General features: G+C 48.9%; 5 protein-coding genes across 5 annotated transcripts; 3 read left to right on the forward strand and 2 right to left on the reverse strand.

Moving 5' to 3' along the window:
- The first annotated feature begins 1,949 nt into the window (after positions 1 to 1,949).
- ASPWEDRAFT_367930 (uncharacterized protein) lies at positions 1,950 to 2,385 on the forward strand. The gene has a single exon (XM_040834547.1). It carries the CDS (start codon positions 2,057 to 2,059, stop codon positions 2,303 to 2,305), a length of 249 nt encoding a protein of 82 aa, XP_040692984.1. The 5' UTR covers positions 1,950 to 2,056; the 3' UTR covers positions 2,306 to 2,385.
- A 748-nt stretch (positions 2,386 to 3,133) lies between these two features.
- Positions 3,134 to 3,627, forward strand: ASPWEDRAFT_37068 (uncharacterized protein). The gene is made up of 2 exons (XM_040834603.1): positions 3,134 to 3,529; positions 3,591 to 3,627. Exon 1 carries the CDS (start codon positions 3,267 to 3,269, stop codon positions 3,435 to 3,437), a length of 171 nt encoding a protein of 56 aa, XP_040692985.1. The 5' UTR covers positions 3,134 to 3,266; the 3' UTR covers positions 3,438 to 3,529; positions 3,591 to 3,627.
- Positions 3,628 to 3,713: 86 nt separating this feature from the next.
- ASPWEDRAFT_367914 (OSBP family protein) lies at positions 3,714 to 5,853 on the reverse strand. The gene is made up of 4 exons (XM_040834546.1): positions 5,514 to 5,853; positions 4,993 to 5,318; positions 4,876 to 4,930; positions 3,714 to 4,803 (listed from the first exon to the last, which is right to left on the reverse strand). Exons 1-4 carry the CDS (start codon positions 5,583 to 5,585, stop codon positions 3,997 to 3,999), a joined length of 1,260 nt encoding a protein of 419 aa, XP_040692986.1. The 5' UTR covers positions 5,586 to 5,853; the 3' UTR covers positions 3,714 to 3,996.
- Positions 5,854 to 7,898: 2,045 nt separating this feature from the next.
- Positions 7,899 to 9,542, forward strand: ASPWEDRAFT_105089 (putative MFS transporter; the record flags this gene model as incomplete). Its single annotated transcript, XM_040827696.1, has 3 exons — positions 7,899 to 8,303; positions 8,366 to 8,599; positions 8,658 to 9,542. The coding sequence occupies 3 exons, from the start codon at positions 7,899 to 7,901 to the stop codon at positions 9,540 to 9,542; spliced, it is 1,524 nt and encodes a 507-aa protein (XP_040692987.1).
- Positions 9,543 to 10,494: 952 nt separating this feature from the next.
- On the reverse strand, positions 10,495 to 13,244 carry ASPWEDRAFT_49331 (putative beta-N-acetylglucosaminidase; the record flags this gene model as incomplete). Its single annotated transcript, XM_040837264.1, has 4 exons — positions 10,495 to 10,857; positions 10,920 to 12,962; positions 13,022 to 13,144; positions 13,209 to 13,244. 4 exons carry the CDS (start codon positions 13,242 to 13,244, stop codon positions 10,495 to 10,497), a joined length of 2,565 nt encoding a protein of 854 aa, XP_040692988.1.
- Positions 13,245 to 13,956: the final 712 nt, after the last annotated feature.

A 13,956-nucleotide genomic window follows, 5' to 3' on the forward strand; every position in this document is an offset into this window, starting at 1 on the left:
GCTCCTGCTCCTGCTCCTGCTCCTGCTCCTGCTCCTGCTCCTGCCCCTGCTCCTGCCCCCGCTGCCGCTCCCGCTCCTGTCCCTGTCCCTGTCGTGCCCGTTGTGCCTGCGGAGAAGACACCGAAGCCCAGTGTCCCCGAAGTTCCTGAAACCCCGGCCGCAGCTCCACCAGCTACCAATGTTACGCCCCCTAAAGATGATTTAACGCAGACGAACCTTCAACAGATCCCTGATGTTTCTCCTCCGGCCCCCACTGCTACTGCGGCGAGCACCGTTGGTAGCGCCCTCGACCCTAACAACCTCACAGGTGCTGGAACTCCCTCCCGTGGAGCTTCGGCAGCCTTCCCCTCCTTCAAGCAGACTCCTCACCGGGCCCCTGGCCTTCAGCGTCGTGTCATGGAGCAGCAAGAAGCTGTGGTCATGCCTGGAAACCACGCCGTCGACCGCGCAGCAGTGCAGTTTGGCAGCATGGGTTTGAATGGCGATGCCACCGACGCCGACATCGACGAGAACAGAGAACAAGCCGAAACTCGTGCTCAACCCCCTCAACACTCCCCCGTTGCTCCTCGTGCCTCTTTGCCTCCTACGACTCAGGCTCAGGCTCCTACTGAGGCGCCTGCTGTCGCCCGTCCTGCTCCCGGACTCCCTCCTGTCCCTCAAGTCTCCGCTGCCGACACTTCCTTCACCGATTTCGCTCGCTACACCGATGCCCAGAAACCCTACGACCCCTTCACTCAGCAGGTTACCCAGCCTCAAATCCAGGAGCCGTTCGCCAACCAGGCTCCCATCCAGCCCACCGTCACAACGGGCAGCGAATACTCTCCTTTCTATGCTGTGGACCAGCGCCTTCCGTACAACTACTATGGCACCTATAGCCAGACGCAAGATGCCGGTGTTGCCCAGAGAGCCGCCGCTGGATTTGGCGTTTCTGGTGCCGATGTGCCTCACATCCCTACCACACAGCCTCCCAGCCGTTACGGTCACGTTGATGCTCCCAACAGTGGCCACAACACACCGAACCCGACCCTGCCGGGTGCTACCCAGACCCCAACTGCGCAGCACATGCCGGGCCAGGGCTACGGATATGGATACCCTTACTACTCCAACCCTCACTACGCTTCGTACATGAGTCAGATGACCCAGCACCAGTACGGCAGGAACCGTCCGATGTATGATGACGCTCGCCGGTACGATGACCACTACATGCCCCACAACACCCAGTACGGCTATGGTAGCCAGTACGGACCGTATGGCAAGGCTGGAATGTACGGCCAGCCGCAGCACGGGTTCTCCTACGACCACACCTCTTCGCCCGCCACAGCTGGCAGCTTCAACCAGACCATGCCGGGTCGGGACTCTGTCTACGGCCGCACCGGATCTGCCCAGCCCTCTGAGGCCCAGCAGTCGGCCGCTGGCACCAATGCGTTTGGTACCGGCATGACGGATGTTTTCGGTCGTACTCAGGCTGGCTTCGGTCAGAACCAGCCCATCACCCAGCAGCCGCCAGTGACCGCGGAGGAAACAAAGACCTTCGACACACCCAAGGCTGGCGGACCCAGCCCTTCGCTGGCGCAGGCTAACCGCCCCGGTTCCGCAACCAACAGTGTTCCCGGACAGCCTCAGGCTCAGACCAGCCTCCCTCCGCTGCAGGGTCAGCAGAGCCAGCAGGGCTTCGGTGGATACCCTCACCTGAACCCGCAGTACGGTGGTTTGGGCTCTCTTGGTGGACACCAGGGAGCCGCCACTCAGCACCAAGCCACTGGCTACGGTAACTACGGAGGCGCAGGCTTTGCTAACTACTATGGAAACACTGGACGTGGTTGGGGAGGCAACTACGGCCATTAAACGATCACAGGCGTTGTTGCATTTCCGGGAGATGGACGGCTTTTGTTTACAGGCGGGAAGTCTGGGTTAAAAATCTCTTATATTTTTTCAATGTTGTTTATGTCACTCTCAAATGTGTAATCTCTACTCTCAATGGGAGCTTGGCTGGCTTTTCTTTGGACTTCAGTTGCTACGCAGGGTTACGCTCATGATGCTGTATTGAACCAAAAAAATGCTAGGCATTATTTTTTTTTTTTTTTTTTTTTTTACTCTTTGTTCTTTGTTTTTCTTGCACGGGTTCATGGCATTGTTTCTACCATGTTCTTTTCTTCTATTTTTCTTTTTGCCTTGTTTCTTTTTTTCTATTTATTTAATTTTCCTTTCCAACCTCTCATTCTTGCTGTCGACTTTGCATATTTCAATTTTCCTGTACCACTTAGTTTCGACTTTGATTGGGGTTATGTTTATGGAATCTGACTGATGAGATGATCTGGGAGGGAAAAATACCAGACAACGAACGATATTTGGGATGACTCTTTCTCTTTTTTTCTATTTTGATATTTCCATTACAAAATCTTTTCAGCCGTCGAACAGGGGGTAAATGGATCTGCATATACTCCATAGAGACGGAGTAGCCGTGATCAACCTTGTACTTTTGCAGGCGAGGTGCAAGCGAGGTTCGAGAAGCAGACGCAGAAGAAAGGGATGTGACTAACCTTCAGTAATGGAGAATGGAGATCATTAACATGAGGCTTGGGAATTTGATCTATAGAATCTTGGAATGCATTCTGTTTCATGCGTGTTTCAAGTTCAGCCATTGACTGCACATGCATATCTGAAGAAACATGGAGCAGTAAACGTTTCACAGAGCTACCACTGACTAACGGCAAAGTCATTGTTTCTCCAGACTCCATCTTCATTTCTTTACTGACACAATATCAAACCCAATTCACGTGTTAAACTAGTCGAAGATCACTGGATGATCTGCAGCCCTAATAGGCTTAGTCACAGCGCTAAGCACCTGATCATCAGATCCTGTGACCCCCTAAAAAGTCCAGTAAAGCCCTAGCCCTAAGTAGCTTCCGGATATGGATATCGCATTATTGCTGCTGCCTTGGCAGGATTTATGTAATATTGATACGGAAGAGCAGACAGATCTAAAGCGCAGAAGTGTGCCCGGCCAATCAGAACGTTCCACTGCGTCATCGACTCCAATAATACGACCGTTTTCGGCACTTGTACATTTACTCGACGTAGGTTGACGTTGTAAAGGCGGTTTTATTCTTCTTCTAGGCACAGTAGTAAATGAGCACAATGTAGGTGGAAGGATTAGTTGCGGAATTCGTGCTTACTGCGGTGAGAATCTAAAATAAGTCTTTTATATAGGTTAGGTACATACAGTAGTACTTAACTACGGCCGTATGTACAACTGGCAAATATTCATGGCGCGAAATGGCATCATCGAACATGTCGCCCAAACTTTGATATCCCCTAGATCATCATATCGCCATCGATCACGGCATACCGAGTCCGGTTCTGATCGCCAAATGATCGCTGGTGGCTTTGCTCTACTATTATTGCATAGTATCGTTATTTCATATTTCATTATTTAAACAGAATATGGTGCAAGGTGACGTGTTCCATCTCCTGAATAGTATGGGGGCCGGTCCCCTTGCTGTAGGTGCATGTGGAGTTCCGGCATAATGTATGCCAGTGGAGTAGTCTATCCCTAGGGAGTACGTACTCTTAAATTGACAGTTCAATAGAAGCGTTTCAAGGTTCCATAGTATATATCATATTTACCGAGTATGGTTCATCGAGGAGCAGCTCCTTGTTGTAAGTAGGTAGGTAGGCGGGTATACGTATAGAGCATACGTACTCTTCGTAGACAAGTCAGGAATATTCAAATTTACCTTGCATTCAACTCCAGAAAAATGTACTCCATAGTGATATCGGCTCGAGGGGTTCACGCTCACGAGTATCGAATCAGATCACTACCGTATCTATATACAGGAACATATGTAAATAAAACCGACAATGAAACAAAAGGACCGGGTGAGTGAATCCAAATCCAAAAAGAGCAAAGCAATTCTATGTTCGCAGATATCATTGCTGCAACCGCCCAGTTCGTAACATATACTTGGGCGATTCCAAATCGCTCTCCTGATTCGTTTATTCAGTGATTCCAAGACCTTCACCGCCCACCTTGTGATACGGAGGTTTGGAATCGACCGCCTTCTGCTCGTCGAATCGCCAAATGCCGTTGGTCTTCTCACTCTCCAGGGCAATAGATCCGGTCAGGTTGAGCATCTTTGCAACTTGCAGGAACCGCTCGTCATTGTCTTCGTCAACACGCGCGAAGAACCGCCTCTCCCATTCGCGGCCTTCGGACTTCTCAACCTTGCGCAGCTCTCGTTGGGCGTTTTCAATCTTGGACTTGGCGGCGGATACGGCATCCATGTCTCCCCGCTCAATACCTGCGGCCACATCCTTCCATGCTCGTCGAGACTCGTAGAGGTCCTGCTCCTCAAGCGGGGCCAGATCCAGGGGAGTGGTCTTCATGTTCTTGACCACGTACTTTTCTACCTCTTCCTTGGTTCGGGGGTTTTTGATGGTAAACATCTCCGACCATTGTCCGTCGACAGTGTACAGGGGCTTTTTCTCCCCCTCGCTCTCCTTGAAGAGGACTGCGTTGAAGGTGTTCTTCTTACCACTCAACCAACCCTTGCCGGAGAAATCAATCTTGGCCACGTAACCAGTGCTGCTAGCAATCTTGGTGGATTTCTCCAACTCGACAAAAGGAGTGCCGTAGATCAGTGATTCAATGTGCAGGTTGGGAAGTGTGATGAGGTATTTCTCTTGCTGACTCGGGTCATTTTGATCCGCACCGGGTGGGGTGACTGTCAACAGGGCGTGTCCCAGCTGCTTGATCTGAATGGTGCTGGAAAAGGACGCTTTCTGGGCATTGTATCCTTGCAACTAAAAAAAAAAAAAAAGATCGTCATGTTAAATCCCGCCCTTTAATCAGATCCCAGTGGCACTCCCACTTACTTCAATTCCATGCTTCTCATTCCGGATCGCATAGGCAGTGACAGGAGGGTGGTGGCTAGAGCAAGTTAACGTCATGAAACCTGGCTAGATGCAATCACCTCAAGCCGGATGACCTACCTGACTTGCTCACTGATCAATTTTGTCTCCCCCACGTCAGCGTCCGCATTCCATTTGCCGATGAAGAGCTCTCCCAAGAACGGGTTGAGAGGCTTCTTCTCGCTGCCCAGCTTCTCGCTACGGCTGCAGTATTGCTGGTGAAGCGTGCTCAGGAACCACTTGAGCACAGCCAACGCTCTCTTCTCAGGGTCAGACTCCCTGGCCGGGGCCACGAAGATGGATGGGTGTTCGGCCCAATAGGCAGAGTATTCCGTCAAGGAAGTGGAGGAAAGTATGAAAGGTGGAGCAGTCAACGAGGAGAGGTCTCCATTAAAGGACGCAATGGACTAGACGAAGCACGGAAAATATGTCAGCTAGGATGTCAAGGGAGATGCAATGAGGGGAGGTCCAATGGAATGGATGATTATCTTGTGTTAGATCTAACCATCCCCTCGGAGAAACGAATCAAAGCAAGTTTGACTCGGTAAAACCCCCAGTGGAAACCCGATAGGAATTAGGAGGACCATTAGTTCGTTACTCACTTTGAGGAAACTCGACCAAGAGCCCTTGCTGTTGGCGGGCACTTGACTCTGTGGATCCTTGCTGGAACTCATTGCTTCTGCTGTGTAGGAGATTATTTGTCGGTGTCTGCAGAATAATCTGGAACAATAATAATAATGGAGAACTATAAATCAAGAAACGAAAATTATCAACAGGCGAAGAAAAGGGGGTTGTTGATGTGAATCAGGGGCAGAGACAGAGAGAGTCGGGGGGACGAGAAGATGTCCAGGAAAACTCGCAGCCTCGCAATTCGACGTCATCTCGAGGAAGCGAGAGCAGATGATGATCGCAAAGCCCCGCATCCCACCGTCCACCACCATCACATTCACCTATGCTATCATCCTATCCCATCCACAGCATGTGTTGCCTGTTCTGGAGATGAAATCATGTTTTCTCAAGTGAAAAAAAATATTCCCTCTTGATGAGTGCTGGTTGAGGGGTTTGAATTAACTTGTCGTCCATCCATGGACTGTGCAGCCTCAAAAAAGGGGTTTTGAATTGAACTCCCCTTGCTCTACAGACTGACCACAGACTGGTTACTTTGCTAACCTCGACGCATTTTATCTGCTCGATCAATTTAAGATGAAGAATGCAATCGGGTTGTCGCATGGCATGTCAGCATCTTATCTATCTGATGGCTCGACCTTTTGACTGCTGGTGTACAGCCTCTTTTTTTCCCCCGATCGTCCCTTTGAGTTTTGCTCGCTCAAAAACACGTCAAAAAAAGTTCACTGATGATCATTTCTTCCGAAAGATCCTCGCTTTTGTGATGTCGAGGAAACACGGTTGTCTCGAACCCATGTGCTGCAGCTCTCCATCACAAGGCACTGTGGCAAAGGTGATTCCACACACCCGATGGGGTGGCTCCTACTGGATATCCAAACAACAGAGACGAAAACGGAATGTTGGATCTCTTTTCTTTAGTCATGAGACATGGCAAATCTACGCAATGCTACAGAAAAAAAGTTTCTTGTTTTCCGATCACCAGAGTGACGTCTGATCCGGCCACATGAAGCCAAAGAATGTGAATCGTTGCTCAGCATAGCAGTGACTTGGATCGAACTGGCGTGATGACAGCAGCGTGCTGCGAAATTTGTTAATAGAACAGGCAGATCCAAACCAAGATGACGACGAACGAGCCATCAAGTGTCAACTCATCGCCATGCAAGCAAAAATAATTACCGAAAAAAAGTTGTCGACCACCTGCCATGATTCAGAGTTCGAGAGCTCTCAAGAGAAAGAGTGGATTGAAAATCGATATGATGATTTGCAGAGTCGTTGAAACAAGCCCATATTGCGATGATCGTGGAGCCCTCTAGTTTTCTGCTCTTTTTTCTTTTTCCTATTACTGCTCCGCCATCCCCGAGCCAAGAGCGATGGACCGCCGCCCGGGAGCTGCCGTACGAGGTACAGACTACAGAACTAGTTGCTCCTGCAAATCAACCCGCTTTGAAACCATAAACGGTGCCCCAGTCTCCACCACAATGAGATGATGCGTCGTCCTCCCTCATACTGCTAACTTCCTCCTGTTCCAGCCACCCCTGCCCCCCAGGCCTCGTGCAATCCTTCACTCCCGCTGTTGGTCATTCATTCCCGATGACCCATCCACTCTGCCCCGTCGATCAGGTTCCCACTTCAAAGCCAAGCTATCAGTTCTCGGGCCCTTACCCGGCCTTATAGTGGCAAGGGTGTTTCCACTACCTGCGAGTATCAATGGGTCTATTATGCGGCCCTGGGTTGTCCCTGCGATGATCAAACCCTCATACATGCCTGGTTAAAAATACATTGTTGCATTGCCAATCTGAGTTGTCCAGAACGCGGCAGGCTTCCCCATCATGTCGCTGTTGGGCCTTGCTCTGGCCATTTCGTGTCATGATGGTGTGATGATAGTCAGTCCGAAAATTGGACGCTACCCCTTCGCAACGCGCAATACGGAGCAATCGGGAATTTTCTCTCCCTCATTCTTCTGTCATTTAAGCTAGATATTGTATCCAAATGTCCTAACTATCGATTTATTGTTTTGACTCAAGCCAGAGTTCTCCTTTCGTTTTTGTCTCTCGTTTCCTTTCTTCGTGTCTTCTCTTTCGAGTTCGAAATTTTTTCCAGACTCGTCTCATCGAGAGACCGTCTTCTTATGTGGTCTTCTCTTTTCTGTCCACTATTCCAAAGCATTGGCTCAATCTCCTGATTGATCTTCAGTCAAGCAAAAACGAAGTCATTCTTTTACTGCATTGAGCACGTCCATTCTTTTTTTTTCTATCAACTGAGAGTAGCCTTGGGATTACCTTGCGGATTGGTATGACAAGATGTTCGAGTTTCTTAGTCCTAGTTCCAAGAACAATAAGGTGGCAGACGGTTCATCATCGATGAACTCGTCGAGAACCATCCTATCCCCTGATCAAGAAAGCCAGGCACCCAAGTCTGACTTTGGGTCACCCCCGGGTACTCCAAACACACTCGTTCAAGTTCCAAGCCAAACCACACAACATGACCTGCCTGTGGCAGCGGACGATGAATACGAAGAGAATAATGCAGAGCAATATCGTCGCTATTCACCTGCTCGCAAGATGGTGATTGTCGCTGTCATCTCATACTGTTCCTTTCTTGCTCCTATTTCCTCTACCGCTATTCTAGCAGGTGTTCCCGAGGTAGCAAAGACCTTTCAGACAACTGGAGATGTTATCAACGCCAGTAATGCCGTGTATTTAATCTTCATGGGAATTTCTGCCCTCTTCTGGGGTCCAGTTAGCCAAGTCTGGGGTCGTCGTCCGGTAAGTCTAGACACTCATCAACCTTCTGGGATACCTCTAATAATAATAATCATGTATTATAGATCTTCATCATCAGCGGTGTTCTCCTTTGCGTCTTTACCGTTGCTACGGCATTGTCTCCCAACCTTGCTACATACTTTGTGTTCCGTGCTCTCACTGCCTTCCAAGGAACATCTTTCCTGGTCGTTGGTAGCTCTGCTATTGGCGACATCTATGAACCGCGAGCCCGAGCATCTGCGATGGGTTGGTTTGTGTCTGGTAGCTTGATTGGTCCTGCTTTTGGTCCATTTTTAGGGGTATGTGCAACACCCATTCTGGGTCATAAGTTGGCAAGACACTAATCAATTCTAACAGGGCGTTGTTGTTACCTTTCAACCATGGAGAACTGTTTTCTGGCTGCTGACCGCGATGACTGGGCTTGCTGCCTTATTGATAATCTTCTGTTTCCCCGAAACCATCCCCTACAAGTCTGAGGGGGAGCTTGCCGGACAAACCCTCCCGCGGAAGTCGAAGATGGTGTGGGACCGCATTTCGCCTTTTCGGGTGCTTGCTCTTTACTTCAAGTATCCGAACCTATTCTTGACTGGCCTGACTTCTGGTGCTCTCGTCTGGAACCAATACGCTCTATTGACCCCCATCCGATACGTTCTCAATCCTCGCTTCCACCTGGAAACTCCAATCCAATCCGGCTTCTTTTACCTTGCCCCAGGCGCCGGGTATTTGGCTGGTACCTTCGTGGGAGGTCGCTGGGCTGACCACACTGTACGGAAGTACATCCGCCAACGCAACGGGCAGCGAATCCCCGAAGATCGTCTCCGGTCGTGCTTGCCTCATCTTTACTTCGTCATTCCCGGGTGTCTTCTCGTTTACGGGTGGACAATCGACCAATCAGTCGGTGGTATTCCCGTTCCCGTTATTGCCATGTTCCTGCAGGGAGTATCACAGCTGTTCTGCTTCCCTAGTCTGAACACCTACTGCCTCGACGTGATGCAGGCTCAGGGTCGCAGTGCCGAGGTCGTAGCTGGAAACTACGTGTTCCGCTACATCTTCGCGGCATTGGGGACTGGTGTCGTTCTTCCTGCCATTCAGGCAATGGGTGCTGGATGGTTCAACACAATCAGCGCAGCGTTCCTAATTGTGACGGGAGTTGTGGTATGGTTAACAGTGGTCTACGGGCCAAAATGGCGAGAAGCAGTGGATGCGAAGAACGCAAAGAATATCAGTGATGATTCTGACTAAAGCAGTCTTCATTCTTTGTTTTTTGTTTTTTCCCCCTTCATCTTGGGTTTCCTTTCGGTTTCTTTTTGGGCATATAAAATGGGGTAACTCGAGGATAGACTTGGGATTTCTTGGGAAAAGTTGTTTTGTCTTTTTTTTTTTTTATATCTTTTAGACTGGATTCTTTCTGCTCTTTTTGTTGTATGTATATAGGAACTTTGCTTCCCCCCCTCTCTCTCCCCCTTTGCTGCTCTCCTTGTCTCACTCTTCTATCTTTTTGGCCTTCCTTTCCTGTTCGCTCACCATCCTTACGAATACCCCTTTCGTGTACAATCATGTATATAGATTCTAATTCTAATCATCCAAGACCATCCCAAACAAATCGGCCCATCTTGAACATCTCCGTATTCATTTCTGATAAAGTCAAAATTATTAAAACTAATAATTGTTATGTTATTCTTATCGGAAAACGAACCTGCCATTGGTTAGTACCTGCGTGCAGCTGTCATGTGATCCCGCCCACTTGTATACTTCCATGAGTTCCATTGTATGTACCAACTAGTATATATAAGGTTGATTTAATCTACAATTTGACTATGGCCTGTGCAAATCTAAGGTATTATAGAAAGGGAAAAAGAAATAAGAAATAATATAACCATCACTTTATCGGATTCTACTGATGTGCTAAGTGGAGTGCCGAGCTGAAAATTAGTAGTGTGATATCAGGTTATCAGCTTGGCAGGTCCCTGCTTTTGTGTAACAATAACAGAGCTCATTTTTAAGTGTAACAGCTTGATCCTGTTTCAAACAATGCTGTTCTTCTATCAAATCAGTTTTCCTTTTGTATTTGAAAACGCTATGTTGATAACGTGTCAATCCAATCGAGACGAAAAGAGTGCATATGCCAAGTCCAAGTATACACCTCAGGTTTCCAATTTCTTTGCTTCATATTCGAAGCTGGACAGAGCTAGACTCAGATTTCCCCTGTTCGATAGCTGCGCCAGACCTTGAATCCAACTTGTTCATACCAGCCATCTAAACTCACCCAGTCGACAAAAACCCCCTCGATGCCTCTTTGCTTCATGTCCTCAATCGCATGGCAAAGTAGAGCAAGCCCTATGCCACCCTTTCGATACGCCGAGTCGACGCCCACGCAACCAATCAGACCGGTTTTGGGACCGCATAGAGGTGGAAATGCCCAGTCGCGCTCAAGAAGGGGCGAGGAAGGAGGTAGCATCAATGTCCAAGCGACCTGTTTTCCCTGTGGGTCAAATGCAACCATCACGCTGGATGGGCAATTTTTGGGATTGAGGGCGACGTATGCCTCAACCCAGCCCTAGTGAAGACCACATTAGCACGCCTCTGACAAGAATGTACACTTTAAAAAAGAGTACCTACGGTGTAGCTAGAAAAGTTTCGCTCTTGCGCAGCTATGCATTCCTCGTAATGTTCAGGCTGGAGAGGAGCAAAGGTATATCCCAGCTCTCTGGCACGAACAATGTATTTCTCCGGTGCCTGGAAGTTCACAATGTCTTGGTAGAGGTCAACTGAACGAGGGACTGGTGGATTGAGCCGGAAGCCGCGATGGATAAAGAACTCCTGTACTTCTTGAGGCAGATCCCTCGGGATCGCAGGCCAGAATCTTGGAAACGCACTGCCTACGATGAGATTGTTCAGGTTGAGATGGTTCCTGAGCCATGAGCGTGTTTCTGTTAGCAAACGAGTCCCGACTCCCTGGCTCTGATATTTGGGATCGACTGCAAGTACAGCCAGTTGGCCGGAGATCTTGCCTCGATTTACTGTTGTATAAGCAAGGCAGAATCCTACGACGGTAGAGCCCACACGAGCGACGAAATGGTGCCCACTGGGTCGAACCACCAGCCTCTGTAAAGTCTCTTTTGACAACGGATAGCTGGGCAAGGCGGCATTCCAGACAATGGCTAGTTGCTCAAGATCATTTGCGGCATCGAAAGAAGAAATGGAAATTGGGGACTGCGCAGTCTTTCCAGGCCCAACTGGCAAAGTTCCCTTGGTAACCGTCGAGCCGAACATCACGTCCAAAGCAGCAGTGAACGCTTCAATAGTTGGCTCATAGGTGGTAATGTAAGTTTCAAGGCTTTCATCTTCAAGGAAATCATAGGGATTGGAAGCTGCAACCGTGACTAGTGCTCGAGTGTGCTTAGGCAGTTCCTGACCCAAGGAACTTTGATACGGTGATTCCCGTGCATTGATAGAGACGAAGATAACAGCGTCAGCAGCATCGACAAGGCCCCATTCTTCAGTTGATAGACCTGCTGTCCCATAACGAATTTCAACAACAGACTGATTATGAGGTCGGAGAATGTCAACAAATTCAGTGGCGTTATATGATCCTTTTCTTCCCAGTCCTTCTCCGTCTACTGCGCCACCTGCTGGAGTTTTTGCACCTGGGAATAGAAACACGAGAGTTGACGATTTGGACAGGGGAAGAACATTTGGCTTGCTGCGAACAAGAGTCACAGAGCGAGAATAGGCTTCCTTGGCCAATTGAGAGCCTTTTCTGTTGAGTGAAACCAAGGTTTCCATATCCCGTGGTTGCAACGCAGTACCCCAGCTTAATAAGTTGCCTTTCAGCTTGGTAACCCGGCGGTAGGCCTCGTCCAGACGGGAAGAAGGCATTGTACCGGATTGCACTGCCTGATCAACTTCTTTTATTGAGGCTACCTGCACTGAATAGGTATGGCAAATCATGATACTGTCACTCCCCGCATTCAATGCGAGGACTGAGCCGCGCTCTGTACCGTATGTGGCGCGAATGCCATCCATCTCCAGACAGTCCGTGATCACCATTCCATCGTATTTCATATCCTTGCGGAGAATATTTAAGGCGCCAGGAGAAAGTGTAGCGGGAAGCTGACCGTCACCAATGGCGGGCAAGGCAATATGCGCCGTCATTACGGCTTCGACACCTTCGGCTACCGCACGGCGAAAGGGTATTAATTCGCAACGCTCTAGATCATTCCTTGTTTTTGGTACAACAGGGAGTCCATAATGAGAATCAACAGCTGTATCTCCGTGCCCGGGGAAATGCTTGACACTAGGCACAACATTCTGCTCTCTGAGGCCCCGGGCGGTGGCACTTGCGAATCGACCCACGATTTCTGGGTCATCCCCTGGACTGCGTACCCCTATCACAGGGTTCAGCGGCTCAGAATTGATGTCGCAGACGGGAGCGTAATTCATATTGATTCCAAAGAAGCCCAGAGTTTCGCCAGTAACCTTTCCCACTTGATAGGCAAGCTCTGGGGAATGGGTGGCCCCCAAAGCCATTGGGCCCGGGAGTTGGGCAGCAATAGGGGGAGAAATCCTGGTTACAAGTCCATTCTCCTGGTCGATTCCTATAAACAAAGGATGCTCATGACCAGCAATTCTGGCTTCGTTTTGAAGGGCGAGTGTTAGGGCCTTTTGTTAAGAAGCATCAGCCTTATTCAGGATCAAGACTGGCTAATCCTTTCTCATACCTGGAGCTGCGCTGCATCACGAACGTTCCTTTTGAAGAGAATGATCCCACCAACGCCATAATCATGGATCAGAGTCTTGATTTCGGGACTTGGCGTCAGGCCATGGAAGCCGACCGCGAAAAGCTGAGGTTATAATTTAGCATCTTCTCTCCCTTTATTTAGGAAATGCACCAGAAAACTAAATTACCTGTCCAACCTTCTTTTGCACTTCTGAAGGCGGCATATTTTGTGTGATGCCTTGATAGTTGGTGGATTTTTGTGTGTTCTGTGGATTGCGGTATGGAACCCACGTCTTGAGATAGGTTAAGAATAGATGGAAAGAATGCAACTTAGATTCAACTTCTTTAAGATAGGCACTCTTTAAAATAACCAGTTGATGATGAAGAACCTCTCTTGTTCCATGGTATGTTGGCGGTGATGTTTGACAGCTGGAAGTTGTAGTTGTAGCAGTTGCCGTCATTCTGCAGGAGCAACTGCAAGTCCCCGCTTCTCATCTGCCGTACTCTATCATCCATGTCTGCTTCTGTCTCCTGTGCAGACAGTCTGGTTTCATCATCGATATATTTTAACCGTCTTGAATATTCTCTTCAATCCCCATGAGTTGGATTCGAGACTAACCCTTTTCCTGTCTCCTGCTGCTTCTATGGCGGATTTCCGAGGCCAAACAGCACGTGTGGGGTTGCACCTCGGAATTGGAGCATATCATTCATTTCGTTATTACCCATGGTAAGCCGGGGAAACATGATATAGGAGTTAAGCCAAGAATGGGATATTATAACGAGATCGCATATCATCAGTCCAGCTAAATAGAAGGAATAATTAAAGAAGTGCAACTTTTGCCCTGAGATGTGTCGAGATACTGACTTACCCGAACTGGTTAGGTCGTCCCCGCAAGTAACCTCATTGTCACGTGCAACTGAGCCATTCTCTTCTTT

This window comes from Aspergillus wentii (genome assembly GCF_001890725.1).
Source record: "Aspergillus wentii DTO 134E9 unplaced genomic scaffold ASPWEscaffold_2, whole genome shotgun sequence".
Taxonomy (NCBI): domain Eukaryota; kingdom Fungi; phylum Ascomycota; class Eurotiomycetes; order Eurotiales; family Aspergillaceae; genus Aspergillus; species Aspergillus wentii.

Excerpts from the sequence above, each read along its gene's own strand:
- ASPWEDRAFT_37068 (XM_040834603.1), top strand. The coding sequence starts at position 3,267 with ATGGCGCGAAATGGCATCATCGAACATGTCGCCCAAACTTTGATATCC.
- ASPWEDRAFT_367914 (XM_040834546.1), bottom strand. The coding sequence starts at position 5,585 with ATGAGTTCCAGCAAGGATCCACAGAGTCAAGTGCCCGCCAACAGCAAG. Across the intron at positions 4,931-4,992 it reads TTGATCAGTGAGCAAGTCAG|CCACCACCCTCCTGTCACTG; the intron begins GTAGGTCATCCG and ends AACTTGCTCTAG. Across the intron at positions 4,804-4,875 it reads ATGAGAAGCATGGAATTGAA|TTGCAAGGATACAATGCCCA; the intron begins GTAAGTGGGAGT and ends TTTTTTTTTTAG.
- ASPWEDRAFT_367930 (XM_040834547.1), top strand. The coding sequence starts at position 2,057 with ATGCTAGGCATTATTTTTTTTTTTTTTTTTTTTTTTACTCTTTGTTCT.